This window comes from Chiloscyllium plagiosum, unplaced genomic scaffold (genome assembly GCF_037043375.1).
Source record: "Chiloscyllium plagiosum isolate Xiang-an unplaced genomic scaffold, Cpla_swu_hap1 HiC_scaffold_5, whole genome shotgun sequence".
Taxonomy (NCBI): domain Eukaryota; kingdom Metazoa; phylum Chordata; class Chondrichthyes; order Orectolobiformes; family Hemiscylliidae; genus Chiloscyllium; species Chiloscyllium plagiosum.
In genome coordinates, this window is record NW_028270143.1 from 72,440,569 (window position 1) to 72,456,980 (window position 16,412).

Below are 16,412 nucleotides of genomic sequence, written 5' to 3' on the forward strand. Positions count from 1 at the left end.
ATGTAGAAGTATGCTTCACATTCTATGAATTCCCTACGGGATTTCTTGGTGACAATCTTGTATTGAAGACCTGTGCTCCTTATTAGAGAAACCATTCTCTGTCTGTCCTACCTATATGAACTGTTTATAGTTTAAAACAATTCTTTAAACAAATCCTCTTATTCAAGACAAGCCTATCAGTCTTTTTCTGATAAGTATAAGTGTGCATTTCTGCTATCATTCTTGTAAATCTCACCTTTACTTTTCTTGTGCCTCTGTACTGTTGTGTTTTGCAGCCAGGTCAAGTTCCATTCTGCACCAGCTGCTGCATGCGTACAATCAAATTGGGAGCAGGAGAAGGCCATTCAGCCCCTTGATCTGCTCCGCCATTTGATAAGATCATGGTTGATTTGATTGTAACTTCAAATCCACAAATCCACAAGTCTAACAAAAATCTATCTACATTTCCCTTTTGACTCTGTGAGAGAAAAAATACCTCATCTCTGTTTTAGATGAGTCGCCCCTGACGTTTAGTCAGTGACTGCAGTCATAGATTCTCCCATGGGAGGAAAGATCTTCTTCACAAGTATTTTGCCAAGACTGCTCAGGATTTTAGATTTCAATCAAGTTGCACAGTACAGGCCCTTCAGTCCGCGATGTTGTGCTGAGTATTTATCTTAATCTGGGATCACTCAATTTGCTGCTGTCCCCTTGTCCAGCAGTCGCTTAAATATCCCTAATGTCTCTGACTCTACTACCACTGTTGGCAGTGCATTCCACGCACACTACTCTCTGCATAAAGAATGTACCTCTGACATCTCCCTTTTACCTTCCTCCAATCACCTTAAAATTATGACTCTTCGTGACAGCCATTTCTGCTCTGGGGAAAAGTCTCTGGCTATCTACTCTATCTATGCCTCTCATTACTTTGTACACCTCTATCAAGTCACCTCTCTTCCTTCTCTCGAGTGTGAAAAGCCCAGCTCACTCAACCTCTCTTCATTAGGCAAGCCCTCCAATCTAGCCAGCATCCTGGTAAATTTCCTCTGCACCCTCTCTGAAGCATCTACATCCTTCATATAATGAGGTGACCAGAACTAGACACAATATTCCAAGTGTGGTCTAGCCAGGATTTTATAGAGCTACAGCAAAACCTCATGGCTCTTAAACTCAATTGCTCTGTTAATGAAAGCCAACACACCATACATCTTCTTAACAATCCTATCAACTTGGGAGGCAATTTTGAGGGATCTATGTACATTGACCCCAAGATCCTACTGTTCCTCCACACTGCCAAGAATCATGCCTTTAACCCTGTATTCAGCATTCAAATTTGACCTTCCAAAATGAATCACTTCACTTTTATCCAGATTGAACTCCACCTGCCACTTCTCAGCCTCGCCCTGTATCCTGTCAATGTCTTGTTGTAGCCTGCAGGAGGCCTCGACACTATCTATAACACCTCCAACGCTTATGTCATTGGCAAACTTAGTAACCCACCCTTCTACTTCTTCATCCAAGTTATTTATAAAACTACAAAGAGCAGAGGCCCAAGAACAGATTCCTGTGGGACACCTCTGGTCACTGACCTCCAGGCAATATACTTTCTATCCACTACCACTTGCTGTCTTCTTTCGGCCAGCCAATTCTGTACCCAGGCAGTCATATTTCCCTGTATCCCATACCTCCTAACTTTCTGAATGAAAGCTAAATACAAGCTAAGCCTTTCCAGCTTTTCCTCATAAGATAATCTCTTCTCTGAACTGCCTCCAGCGCATTAACATCATTCCTTAAAGAATGTGACTAGTACTGTGCACAGTACTCCATTTGCAGTCTCTCTTGTGTTCTGTAACCTCCATAATTCTGTATTCAATTCCACTCCACTTGTGACAATATGATAGTATTCTATTAACTTTCATAATCATTTGCTGTGCCTGTATTCTAATCCATTGTGATTCACCCATAAGGACAACCAGATCACTCTGTATCTCAGAACTCTGCAATCTCTCACTTTTTAGACAATATCCTCTTCTTTTGTCCTTCCTGTCAAAATGGACAATGCCTCATTTTCCTATATTATGCTCCATTTGCCATACCTTTGCCCACAAATTTAACCTATTTAATCTGTGCTATTGATACTAGCCTGTGTCTATCAAACTCTTTGGTGAATATCGGAGTCACAATGCATTATGTATTTATAGACCATTCCTGTCAGGATAGTGAAAGTTATTGGAAATCCTTTTTAATGAACAATGGATTGACAAACCATAATAAATATTGTTTTGTCTTCAAGTTGTAAAATCATGCTTAAAGATCAAGAAAGTAAAGGCCATAACCTTCTGAACAGTACGTTAATCCACTTATTGTCCAAGTGAGAGTGGAACATAGAAATTGCAGAAGAAATGAAGTAACTTGTGTTATTATATGATTGTTCATCACAGAGGCCCTAGTATTGAAGGTATTTCACCGAGAGAAGCAAGTGACAGGCTACAGATCTTCCAGGCAAGCTTTGATGAACTGTGGAGGAAATTCAACACTTATTCTGGAGGAGAAGAGCTTTTTGGGCTACCTGTTATTGGTAACAGTTATCGGTCTATAACTAATATTAGTTTCTATTATTAGTTTGTCACTTGTTTAATTTTTCGTCATTTTTGCTTCAAACAACCTATTCAGAGATGTTATGAAGCACTTTTGGAACAGGTGAGACTTGAACTTGAGCCTCCTGGCTCAGAAGTCAGGACAGATTAGATTTTTTTTAGATTAGATTACATGTGGAAACAGGCCCTTCGGCCCAACAAGTCCACACCGACCCGCTGAATCGTAACCCACCCATACCTCTACATTTACCCCTTACCTAACACTACAGGCAATTTAGCATGGCCAATTCACCTGGCCTGCACATCTTTGGACTGTGGGAGGAAACTGGAGCACCCGGAGGAAACCCACGCAGACACGGGGAGAACGTGCAAACTCCACACAGTCAGTCGCCTGAGGCGGGAATTGAACCCGGGTCTCTGGCGCTGTGAGTCAGCAGTGCTAACCACTGTGCCACTGTGCCGCCCACACCACTGGATCTCAAAACAACTTTTCTCATTTAAGTTGTTTTACAGTTAAGTATAGTATCCATAACACCTTGTTTAGACTAGATTCCCTACAGTGTGGAAATAGGTCCTTTGGCCCAACAAGTTCACACCGACCCTCCAAAGAGTAATTCACCCAGATCCATTTCCCTAAATTTACCCCTGACTAATGCACCTAACACTACGGGTAATTTAGCATGGCTAATTCACCTAGCCTGCACATCTTTAGATTGTGGGAGGAAACCGGAACACCTGGAGGAAACCTACACAGACACGGGGAGACTGTATAAACTCTACATATTCTGGGTCCACTCAAATCTGGGTCCTTGGCACTGTGAGGCAGCAGTGCTAATGACTGAGCCTCTGTGCCGCCACCTTGTGCTATAATTGTATAAGATATCCTCTATAAAATGAGTTGATGATACTATATTTTATGCTCTACATATGATAGGATGACACTTTGTTATGAAGATGTGGGTGTACTATACCTTTAAGAGTGTAAAAGCTAGCAGCGATAATACCAAGTGTTCTTAATAAGACACAATGTAACATGTGCTCCAGCTACTGGGGTAGCTGGTTGCCTGGAAACAACAAAACAGATTTGAATTAGGCCAATCAGTTTCAGTTATACCCCAAAAAGTACCAAATTCCAATCATGTCTGAATTGAGTATACTGACAATCTTAAACGCCAATGACACAATCTGATGTTTGGGGTAGAGGACTAGGGGAAATTGAACAGTTGGGAGGAGAACTACCACTAGGCCAACAGCCGTAGACTGCTTGTTAGAAGTCTCTGAGAGGTACCTGTCTAGCGAAGGTGTTTGCCCAGAGAAAAACCTCAACACTGACCTGGAGAGCCAATCTACTGACAAAGATAAAGAGAAGATTCAGCCACTGGCTGGTCTTAGTATTTCAATTTTCTGTAAATCTTAATTGGGAGCTTTATCCGACTAGTATTATAGAAAGGAAGGTAAAAGTAAGTTAGAGGAAGGAATTGTAAATAGTTCTTAGTTAATTATTCTTTGTTTACTTTAAGAAATAAGGTTGTTAATTTTTACTTTAAATAGTTCTTGACCACTTGAATTTTTACAGATTGCTGCACGGGATAAATCTTTTCCGTGTTGCTGCTTTTAAATTAAGCAGGAGAATTTACCCCAAGTTGTAACAACTTACACTAAAATATTTAAGTATAAATACACAAAAGGTATGTTAATGGTATATCCTTTTTTGATAATAAAATGTGTACCTTTTTGTTTTATGAAATAGAATATCCTGACTTGCTGAGAATCAAGCGGGAACTGACTTTACTTCAGAAATTGTATAGTCTTTACGATTCGGTGATTGAAAATGTCAATGGTTACAATGACATTTTATGGAGTGAATTGGATATTGAAAAAATCAATAACGAGCTTCTGGATTTTCAGAACAGGTTGGTAATTTTACACAGCATATACTTCAAGTCCCTGCCCTTCACTAGTGTTGCTCATGGTGAATCAGCTTATGATTTGTAACAATATAGGGCCTCCATTATGACCACAGATTTACAATGCCTGAAGAAGAATATATACATGACCAGGACCTTTAAAGGACTATGGATTGGGATTCAGTACGGAAGAGAATTAAAAACAATTGTTTATGAAGTTGTCGAGTGGGCTCAGTACCTCTGGGACAATTGGTGTTGTTAAACAGCAGACAGGAGATGTGAGAGGCAGGCACAGTTTTGATTAAGGGATTTGGCCCAAAACATTGACTTGCCTGCTCCTCGGATGCTGTCTGACCTGCTGTGCTTTTTCAGCTTCACATCTTTTGACAACACCAATTGATGGTTGTTAAGGAGAACTTTGTCAGTTCAAAATTTGGAATTTTTCAATGAGCGTCTACAACCTCAAGCAACATTGTGCAGACCTGTCAGATTCAACATGGAACCTTGGCTACTTGCCATGCATTAGCTTTTAGATTTACTCTGTAGCTCTAACAAATTCTGGAATGAACACTGCTCCTACATTTCTCATTCCTGGCCATTTCCTCTCTTGCTTCATGGTTGCTGCCTGTTTTTTGTTGCTGGCTCCAGGCAGCAGCCACAACCTCTTGGAAATGCTGCATGCCTGCAATTGGGTGCTGAGCTCACCTCTTAGCCAAGTAGGCTATTTACATGTAGAAATAACATCCTGAGAGTGAGACAGCTCATGTTTGGTGTGGGATCTAGAGTTTACTGAGTGTTAGATTCACGATCCTGCAGTGCAGATTTGACCCATTATCTTTATTAATGGTAATCTCATTCGTCAAATTTATAGTTGCGTCATATCTAATGGTAGGCAGATCTGTATTAATGTGGTGAATAATATTAATATTTTGAGGCAATTTACTCTGCTTCCAATCTAAACACTACACTCACATGTTATAAAGGACTCAGTGCGTGCTTGGTCACAGGGAACTCTGCTTATACTTAAATTGGAGACAATTCTTTATGTGCTTGAGATTTGTGGATTTCTGGAGAGGACTTTGATGCTGGTTTAGATAGTAACCTGTACATTTTTGACACAGAGAGAGCTGTGTGCATGTTTGGTTGAAGAGTATTTTTAGTTTTATAATTCAGATACTCTTTGTAAAGTTGGTTGAGAGTGCTCTGTAGGTACTTGGTGAGAAAGAGCTTTGCACTTGCTTCATTAGAAAAAGTTCTCTACATGCTAGTGTAAAAAATACTTCTAGATTTTGGACTGTAGGCTAAAAAATGGGAAAAGATGCTGCTTCAAACCAAGAGGTGGTTTTTCAAACAAGACCAGTTGTGCGTGTTCAGGAGTGTCATAGAGTCATAGAGATGTACAGCATGGAAACAGATCCTTCGAACCAACTCCATGCTGACCAGATATCCTAATCTTATCTAGTCCCATTTGCTAGCGCTTAGCCCTTATCCCTCTAAACCCTAACCAACATCATGGACAGCCTAGAACAGTCATATTGATTGGTGTATGGCAAGTTACTCCAATTTTCTGCTTGGACAATACAGTAGAAACATCCACCCTGTGAAAGAGAAAGCACCTAAATCACTCTCTCCCCTTCCTGTAGTATAGCAGGAAATGAAATTTCTAAGCAGTTAGATATGCATTTTGTTTGCAAGTTCCTCTCTTGAAAAGAAAATGGCAGAAGAAAAAGCTTTCAGAGATACTGAAAGAGTGAATCTTAAATCAGTGAATGAATGGTTGAGGATTGTTGCATCCACAATCACATTTCGTCATCAGAGTCGAATGGAATTAGAAAGAATCTGAAAGAAAGCAGATCTTTATAGCTGGACTGATGCTAGAACTGTGCTTTACTGATGTGCTTGTTCCTCCCCAGCTTGTAATATTGGTGTTTTATCTCTTTGTGTGTTCATCTGTATGTGTATGGGAATGTTTTTAAAAAGGGTGAAGTTTAATTTATAGAATTATAAGTTGGCAATTCATGTTTTTTTTTGCCATTGGTCAAAACTGTTTGATTGCAATAAGGATTCATTTGTTACCTAAAGTAAAAGTCTGGTGCGCATATTATTGTAACCTAAATTGGACAGTTGGATAAACTTGGGCAATCCAATGATTTAATCAAATTTTCACAAAGGTGGTGACTCCTGGAATAAGGGGGCTTGATTTCCAGCACACTGTCCCAGAGAGACGTGACATTAGGTTAGAGAACGGCAATGCAATACGTGATTAAGAAAGAAAGAGCTGTATGTACATAGAATGAGCAATGCAAATATTTAGCAGAGCCCTGTTACAAATGATACAACATTGCTTAGTCAGATAGTTTCAAATTAGTCATTACCAGAAGACAAGGGCTATATGATTCCAGTTAAAATTTGGGACTTGATAATAATTGATTGAGGACAGAGAATATTAGGTAATTGTCAATGGGTGAGAGAAAGTGAGGACTGCAGATGTTGGAGATCAGAATTGAAAAGTATGGCGCTGGAAAAGCACAACAGGTCAGGCAGCATCTGAGGAGCAGGAGATTCAGCATTTCAGGCGTAAGCCCTTCACCATCCCTTCCTACAGAAGGAATCAATTGACTTCAAACCTTTGCCTTTCCTCCAGGGATACAGGAGGAACATTAATACCTAATTGCATGGATAATGCCAAATGGATTAAAATGAGTCTTTTTTCTTTGAGTCACTATCACAGTGGCATCATATTTCATTCAGTAAATGGTGCAAGCTGAACACATCCTTATCATTGCATTTGGAAACAGGTCCTAATTATGAAATTATGTTGGTATCTTTGTACCCCTTAGAAGCAGAAATGGTTTAATTGTATCCTAAATGAAAACAAAGCTAGAATGACATTATGAATTAATTCCAATCAGACAGAAATATACAATCATAAATAGAAGAGCAGATGGGTACCAAATGTCAGAATTTCCTGGAACCACTTCTGAGAAGTCCATGTGACATACTTATTCACTGGTAATGTTGTCTCACCTAATGATACTCAGGACCTTATGTAGGCAGCATCATAATAAAAGTAAGATACTGCAGATATTGAAGATCTGGAAGAAAAGTAAAGAGTTCTGCAGAAACTGAATAGGTTGGTAGAAAAGTTAACTCAGGCTTGAAACATTAACTGTTTTCTCTGCAGGAATGCTGCCAGGTGTGCTGAGTTTCCCCACACTTGCTGTTTCTATTCTTTGTGTTAGCAACACTGGTGGAAAATGTCCAACCTACCTGATAGCTTTCCTTTTCCATGCCTTGCTGGCATGGAATGCAGTTTCTACCATGATTACATGTGGAATTGCAGCTACATAGCCTTGTGGAAGGTACTGAATGCCCACACCTTGTGGAGCCACTGGAAAACTGATGCTACTTTGGCAATTCTTGTATAGGTCTTTTCATCAGGCCCCCCAGAAATGTTGCTTTCTACCTAATGGCAGTGATCTGTTCCATGCCCCATGGTAATGGGAGGGCTTCATTGTTGTCCAGTTATCATTGTCTTTATCTTCTCACAGCTGATGAGTAGATCAACCTTGGCACTGCTTTTCTCATGACTGATCCTCATGTCTAAGAGTATGTTAGATTTTTCAGCCAGTAAGGTGACTATTCCTGGAAAGTGTACATCTGTCAACCAGTGGTGTTGCCAATGGATGCTATTGAAAGTCTTTGTGAAATGAATGAAATTACTTACATGTGGCTTCTGATGTTCCTAAGCATAAGGATCTGCTCACAGCATGATCTGCCAGCCCTTCTTTATTGCAATCATTGTGGTTCTCTTTCTTTGGCAGCTTGTCAAATAGTCCAGTCATTTGGGATATCCTCCAGAGTACGGATCTTCTTGAGCAGATTTGTGAGCTGTCTTCATATGGCATCCTTGCCTTACTTCAGTAGCTCTACTGGTATGACATCAATCATAGGTGGTTTGTTGTTCTTTAGGCTCTTGATAACTCTTTGGACCTTTGATCTGGCAATTTCTGCTGCAGTGCAATGCTGTCATACACCTCTAATGTGGAGCTGGTTTTGGGCTGGTTGAGGATCTTCCGAGGGTGTTTTACCCGTTGCTACTCTCTTCCACCCTGCTTCTTACCTGTTAATAGCATCCTGCTGTCCTTGCTGTTGATTGACAGTCTTGTTGCTCCTTTCCATATAACTATGTATAACATCTCAGGCATCTTCTGGGTGGCTACATCTGGTTTCACCCTTTTGACTTTATCCATCCGTATTTATCTCTCCTGCAGCTCTTCTTCATTGCTTTACATGCTGCAGTCTGAACATCATCTTGTCATTGCTTTAAGTGGTTTCTTGATCCTGCTGGATTCTTACCAACTTTCTTTCATCAATCAACTTTTGTGCTGGGTCAATGATCCATTGTTCTTGATTCCGCTGCTTCATTCAATGGAGCCTTCTGCACTCTCCTTAATTCCTGTTTTGATGATTTCCTCCTGATTCTCAATGTTGCCTGACCTCTGTCTTGCTTTGAACCTTAGAGTTTTCCAGCTGAAAGCTATCCGGTATGTTGTTGGCCTTCAGTTTCTCAGTTGCAAAAGGCCATTGTGACTTTGTGATTGATGTCTTCTTCAGCTTCAGGTGCATCTTGCCAGACACAAGGTTTGATCCGATATCAGCCCCTCGTCAAATCCAAACATCCCTAAAAGATGTCTTCTGATGTAGATACAATCAATTTCATTTGGGGCACTATTATTTGGAGAAGTTCATGTCTTTTGTGGAAGAGCATATTCCCAATGCTGAGCTCATTGCTGTTGCAAAAGGCCAGCAGTATCTCACTGTTTCTGTGGGAATGCTGGCTGACCCTTGGGGCGCTTTTGTGTTGTTCAGTCCCTGCCAGCTGACATTGACATTGGAATTTTTAAATGAGCAAAGCCAAAGGTTAAAATGTAACTGGTCTGGAGGAAGGGACAGAAATGATTGATAAAAAGGCTTTCTCTCACTTCAACCTGTAATGTTCTCATAACAACTTGATATTTGACCTTTCAAAAACTGAAAAATAAAATAGGAAATATATGGTGTAATTTGTTTTAATCAAAATATATATCATTTAAAAATTTCTAAAAATGTTTTAATATTTCATATAATGGTATTCTTTGTTTGCAAACATAATATTCTATAATATTCATCTTAGAAGCTTGTTTGCAAGATTTTTAAAATAAAAAATTATTTTGTTTTATACACACAGGATTCGGAAATTGCCCAAAGCCTTGAAGGAATGGCAAGCTTTCAATGATTTGAAAAAGACAATAGATGATTTCAGTGAAACTTGTCCATTGCTTGAAATGATGGCAAACAAAGTGAGTTAATGTTTAATCGTTAATTTGAATAAAAGAGCAGTGGTTCAATTTAATTGTAAAATTCAGCAAGTGTTCAATTGTTGTATTGAAAGTTTTTGAACGTGTCATTGAAAAAGAGTCACTTCAGGCTCAAAACATTAACTGTCCACTCTTTGGGCAGCTGCTGCCAGATTTGCTAAATTTCTCCAACATTTCCTGTATTTGTTAGTTTTATCATAATGCATGCCCAACAAACACTGGAACTTGAGCAAATGTTTCCTGCAACTAACTATTCAGAAGGCTGAAACCATTGGATTGGAATTTCCCTTATGTTGTAAGATCACCCTAAGTCAGGTGGCTTTAAAAATGCCTGATGGAGCCCAGTTCTGGGATTCCTGCCCCCATTCCCATTTTTGGGTGACTTGATAAAGGTGTAGGCTGGCAAGTCCCAGTGTTGGTATCTCCATTGCGGGGTCATGGATTTCAGATATAATTTTAATCGATTTGAGCCATGTTCTGAAGGCATCATGGTTGACACAAGCTCAGACATTTCAGAACCAAGGGGCATGCCTGTTCTGGAGTGAGATCCTTTCAATTGTTATGTTACTAAAGGTGTTGGTCAACTTCACAGAATACAGTGGAATACTATATGATAATTCAGATATGTTTCTTATGTAATACTTGATGTTCGTGCTTTATTCTTAAAAGTGACCATTAATTCAGCCAACATTGTGAAAGCGAGAAGATCTTTGGATGTATGAAGGATTAATATCCAATGGATAAAAGGCTTTGAAGTTGACCTCTATTGAAGTTCAGATCTTTCTATGTCATTTATCCCTTTGGCTTTGCTCATTTCATTAAATGTCAACTTAGAAACCAGTTTGGCAGCTTCAAAACTTGAACCAATGGCTTATTGCTTTGGATAACTTCAAAAGATTTAATATATTCTGATCAGTAGAGGTTGTATTACCATTTTGTAAAACTGAAGAATCAACGTGAATGTTACACCTCCACAGGGCTTCTCAGATCTGGATGGAATTACTGTGATGACCATGATTAATTCTACGTCTGAGACTTTGCTCAGTTCCTATGGCCTAGAAACAATGGTTGAAAGTGTCACTGTCTTGCTAGTGTAGCATCTTTAAGGCCATTGTACCTGTAGCCCTGACATTCCTTGCCTTGGTCTAAAGGCCTAATTTGCCTTCAGGAAAACTACTGGCCTGAGGCATGATCCAGCAGCCTCTGTACTGTAGTAGAACTACTCCAGTCTCTATCTCGCTCAGGTAATAACTCACAAAAGTAGCACTCAAGGAACTCATATTATTAAGTTAACTGGAACATTGTTGAACGTGATGTAGTTGTCATTAGAATGAATGTCCTTCTAATTGAAACACAAGCATAGCTTTAAAAAGATTCTGTGTGTTCTCTGTGTATGCTTGTAATACTTTAAATAGAGACAAAAAAACTGCAGATGCTGGAATCCAAATGTAGACAAGCAGGAGACTGGAAGAACACGGCAAGTCAGGCAGCATCAGGAGCTGGGAAAAGTCAACATTTTGGCTATAACCTTTCTTCAGGAATGGAGGTGCGGGTAGTAGGAGCTGCAGATAAAAAAGTGTCATTCACATATATATCTACTTCACCACTCCATCCCTCTCCTCATCCCAAAACCCCCTCCCTCCTCTTTATCTGCAGCTCTCCCTACCCTCCATCTCCATTCCTGAAGAAGGATTATACCTAAAATGTTGATTTCTCCACCTTCTCTTGCTGCCTGACTAGCTGTGTTCTTCCAAGCTCCTGCTTGTCTACTTTATAATGTTTTAAATGGCAGAGGTAGTAAAGGACCTTTAGGCATGATAGAAAGTCTAAAATTCTTCCATTTGTCACAGGATCAAAAGTGATTACAATTGCATGAATACATATAAAGTGTAGTACCATTCAGGACTCCTCAGATGGTTGGATAGGAGAGTTAAAGGCACAGGTTATGTGCACAGGAGCCAGAAGAACATGCAAACATACAAATACAACACACAACAGTAATATCTCACCATTTAGAAAGTATCATTTTTTAACCTTCCTCTGCAGTTGTGCTTTTAACTACTTTTTAAGTATTGTTAATTTGACAGTTTCTTCTGTCACTCAAGCTGAATTGGAAAAATTCTTAACTCCCCTGGCATGGTAAAATTAGCTCAAGGGGATTTGAATTTCATTCAGACTTCAGCAGTGCATATTCACCAAAATTGGCGTTTCTGGCAAAAGCCCTTCATCAGGATGAAGGACTTTTACCCAAAACGTTGATTTTCCTGCACCTCGGATGCTGCCTGACCTACTGTGCTTTTCCAGCACCACACTGTCAACTCTAATCTCCAGCAACTGCAGTCCTCGCTTTCACCTATATTCTCCAAAATGTATAATTCACTTGATTTGTTTACTACTTGCCACAGAATTTGCAGTTTGAGGCTGTACTGTTTTCACAGATTCCTTAAGAGGTCAGAGTTTGTAATTCTTTATCCAGTTTTACATTGTTAATATCTCTAATCACTACAATTTATTGGAATGGAAATGTGCAACTCCCTTTCACTATCTAGTTGATAGGCTGACACACTTGTAGCTATATGGCTATAGATTGTAATTTGTATAACTATGTCTACTCAGATTACTTGAAGGACCGCAAGGATCCACAGCTTGTTTTTTTAAAAAAAGAAAACACATTTATTCTCTGTTTTTCTACAATGCTTGTCACTCACATCATTCCCTGAGTAAGATCACAGCAAGCTATGTTGCCAGGCTTCTACAAATTTTATTCTAATTAGGAGGTACGTAAATGTTATCTCCCTGGTTTTCATTGGTAGGAATTATCTGGATCCTTTGGTGACAGGTTGGGAGGTGGGGAAGCTGGCAAAATAGTACAGCAAGCTGTCAGGAAGATTCCTCAGACCTTCCATGCTATTTGGTCTTGTTTAGAGACCTATACCACATGTGGAGATCACTTATTGAAACTCAGTGGTTCCTCAGTGAGTTCCAGGTTATTGCCTCGATTATGGATGTTCCATAGTGCACAGGGAGACCTAGTGTTAATTGTTCCCTTTGTAGTGACATGGCATTGACATTTCATGTCTCCCATCCCACTCATTGCAACCTCCCACTTGGACCCAGTGTTTGACGGAGAAGTCTAAGAGCAGTTAGGGTGACACAGTGGCTCAGTGGTGACCACTGCTGCCTCATAGCACCAAGGGCCTAGGTTCGATTCTAGCCTTTGGTGACTGTCTGTGTGAAGTTTATACATTCTCCCTATATCTGCATGGGTTTCCTCCCATAGTCCAAAGATGTGTAGGTTAGGTGGATTGGCCATGCTAAATTGCCCATAGAGTCCAGGGACAGGTAGGTTAGATGGATTAGCCATGGGAAATTTAAGGTTACAAGGACAGAGTGGGTCTGGGCGGGATGCTCCTTGGAGGGTTAATGTGGTCTTGATAGGCTGAATGGTTGGCTTCCACACTGTAGAAATTCTATGTGTCTGGAGTCTGGTCTTAGTAGAACAAGTCAATCTTTATTTGGAGCTCCTTACCAATGCAGCATAGGAGAGGTCTCTTTCTCTCTTGGTTGAGGTCAAATACAGCATTTTATACATTTTACATTACAATAATTACATACAACATTGATGTCATTGGTAGCCACATCCTCCTAATTTATACATTCACTCCTGTAAACACAAGATCAATGATGGACAAATTCATGGACAGCACTAGGCCCTCCCATAGTTGCGTGATATTTACCGGATATCTTTGTCATCTGCCTTTGCATCTGATAGTTAGGCTCTTTCCCAGACATTTGCCAGTTGTATCATGTTAATTGCCAATAAACTGGATACTTATCACTAAGAACTCTTCCAAATTCTATGCTGCAATTTGTGTTCCCTATTACCTTATAAACAGTACAAAAGAATGCTGATTTCTACCAATTGTTATAAAATTTGTAATTTTAGTTCCACTATATAGTTATATAGTCACACCTAATGTTATAGTTCTTTAACAAGGCTAACAAATTGGGGGCAGCTTTTGTCTAACTTGACCCTGAGAGATCAAACAAACCATCTCTCTGTCTTGTAGCTACAATTTATGACCTCTGCTGTTTGCATGCTGTAAATTGGTTTTAAACCAGAAGGTTAATTCGTGGATACCTGACTGTCTCTATTCTAAACTAAATCTCTTTGCTAAATAAACAGCATCTATTTGAATTCCATTGATGAGAGTGAAATTCAATCACTTGCACAGCTTTACCATTAAAAGAGACCTCACTGCCACCCTTATCTTATAATTTGCCTCTACCATCTTTCCCTTGATCTTTGGATCTGCTCAAATTATCTCCAGCTGTACTATGCTGTTTGCTAGGCTGTAAAGTTTGTTTATTTCTCAACAGTTAGAATGACTGTGGTTTACGACCTTCCTCTACCTTCTATCATGCTATAATGCTGTTTTAGAGATTATCTGTTTACACCATTTGCTGTTTCTGTCCTGGTTGACTGAGCAGGAATTTTCTTTATTGCCTAGGTCTCTCTTTATCCTTTCAAGGGTATTCTTTATCAAAATGCTTATGCGTTTAGAGCTGCTTGTCTACAGAAATCTGACTAAATTTCTCTGTCTTTTCTTTTCATCGGGACCCTATTGTTGATTCCCATGGTATCTTTCATTATCTTATCCAGTAACTCGATATGGAGACCACGAATCTGGCTGTGAACATCAGCTATACGTAACGGCTAATCCCTTTTCCACCATCTTATGTCAATTTAAGTTCATGACAACACCCAGCGTCCTCATTTGCCTCACTTTGAGGGTAGGCACCTGATCATTGAGGCTTTGTGGCCTCAGCAATAACAGCAGTACACAAGATAAAGGCTGATGATTATTAGCATGAATAAAGGATTGCTTAACAAAAAGAAAGTAATGAGAAGGGAGAAATAGGAGGCCATCTCACAGTGTACAATGGATCACCAATTCTGTACATTGTCACAATCACACTGCAGTGCCAATATGCAAGCTTATCTTTTGCTTGGACTGGTAAGACTACCAGTGTGCACAGGTCTTGTATAATCACAATTCCATACCCATTGTGGCAGAACAGACCATGCATGACACAATTAAATCAATTGAAGTTGAAGACATTTTCAAAATGAATCTGTTACACTTTGACCAGAGCCAGTGTACAGAAATGCAATTGGCAAATGCAGAAGATAAGCCACTACAAAAGTTGCAAAAAGCAGAGATTGCTTGTACATTTTACGGAAGAACCTGAGAACATTTGTTCATTTGGCTGGACAGAGATGAACTTGGTGTATTTTAGCAAGTCATTTTGAAGGCCAAATAATTTCTAATACCAAAAACATTTCACCAAGGTATCATGGCCATGTTATACCAGGGGGGCATAGATATTGAATGCACAAGGCAGTTAGCACCTGAATTTGTGCACTGGATATGGATGAATCAGCATGTTCAAAGCATATGAGGCTTGTCTAACATACCAACCCCAAATGAAGTCTGTACATTCATGTGGCATTCCATCCACTCCTTGGTGATAGAGACCTATTTGTAGAGCATGGGAAGATTACATCCTTGTGACATATTACTGCTCCAAAGTTTCCATTGTTTAATGATTGAGCAACACAACAAATGTAACCGTCACTACCACAATAACAAGATGCTATTTTCAGTTTATTCAATCTCCCAGACCAGATAGTGTTTAACACTGGACCACAGTTCATGCCCATGCTATGTCAACTTGTGTCCTTAGTGTGTGGGGCAGACTGGGGTGGGGGATATTCCAAATCAAATGGTCACTCCACTATCCTCACTCAAATGGTTCAGCAGGAATGGTATGTATGATAAAATCAATGATTATTCATAAAAATGAATTCTTGCATTTTCAATGTAAAAGGGACTAACATCTCTGACACACCTTACACTCAGACTGCAAGTGCGAATGATCTTGCTCAGAAAATAATTGTGTAACCATTCTGTGACAGAAAATATTCTTACTCAAAGACAGAAGAGAATGGAAGAGATATGTGTAAGTAGGTAGATCAAAACATGCACTGGTACAGAGTGTGAGTCACAAAGACAAATACAGAACAACCTCGATTATCCAAATGAAACAGGCGTGGAGTGTTTTGTTCAGTTAACTGAGAGTTCGGATAATGGATTGTTCGGATTATGTATATAATTTTTACGGGACTTTGAGATCTTGTTCAGATAATCCAAAATTTAGATAATTGATATTCAAATAATTGAGGTTGTTCTGTACTTGGATACCAACAAAGGTTTCTAGAACATGCAACCAGTCCAGGTTGTACGAAATCCTTACTACATTACAAAAGAACAGAAGCCATCTCAGACCTATCTTGCATGAAGAGAAAGAGCAAGAAAACTCTGATGGTGATACTTTTGTGGTGATGCTGAGTGACAGCAACCAGCAGCAAGAGAGCCAAGATTAACCATGAACAACACATACCTCCCCAGGCAGGTACACAATCATCAGATCAAAATTGTCATCCTTTTGTCATCATTGGATCTATTTGCACAATTATTGAATGCACAATACATGACTGTGTACGA

The 16,412-nt window shown here is 39.6% G+C and overlaps 1 protein-coding gene across 1 annotated transcript in view; it reads left to right on the forward strand.

Moving 5' to 3' along the window:
- The window catches only part of LOC122549951 (dynein axonemal heavy chain 5), a 366,961-nt gene that overhangs the window by 122,958 nt on the left and 227,591 nt on the right, over positions 1–16,412 (forward strand). Inside the window, exons 30-32 of the mRNA XM_043690232.2 lie at positions 2,421–2,557; positions 4,327–4,489; positions 9,714–9,825. Coding sequence (XP_043546167.2) covers positions 2,421–2,557; positions 4,327–4,489; positions 9,714–9,825 — 412 coding nt within the window. The remainder of the gene's footprint in view (positions 1–2,420; positions 2,558–4,326; positions 4,490–9,713; positions 9,826–16,412) is intronic.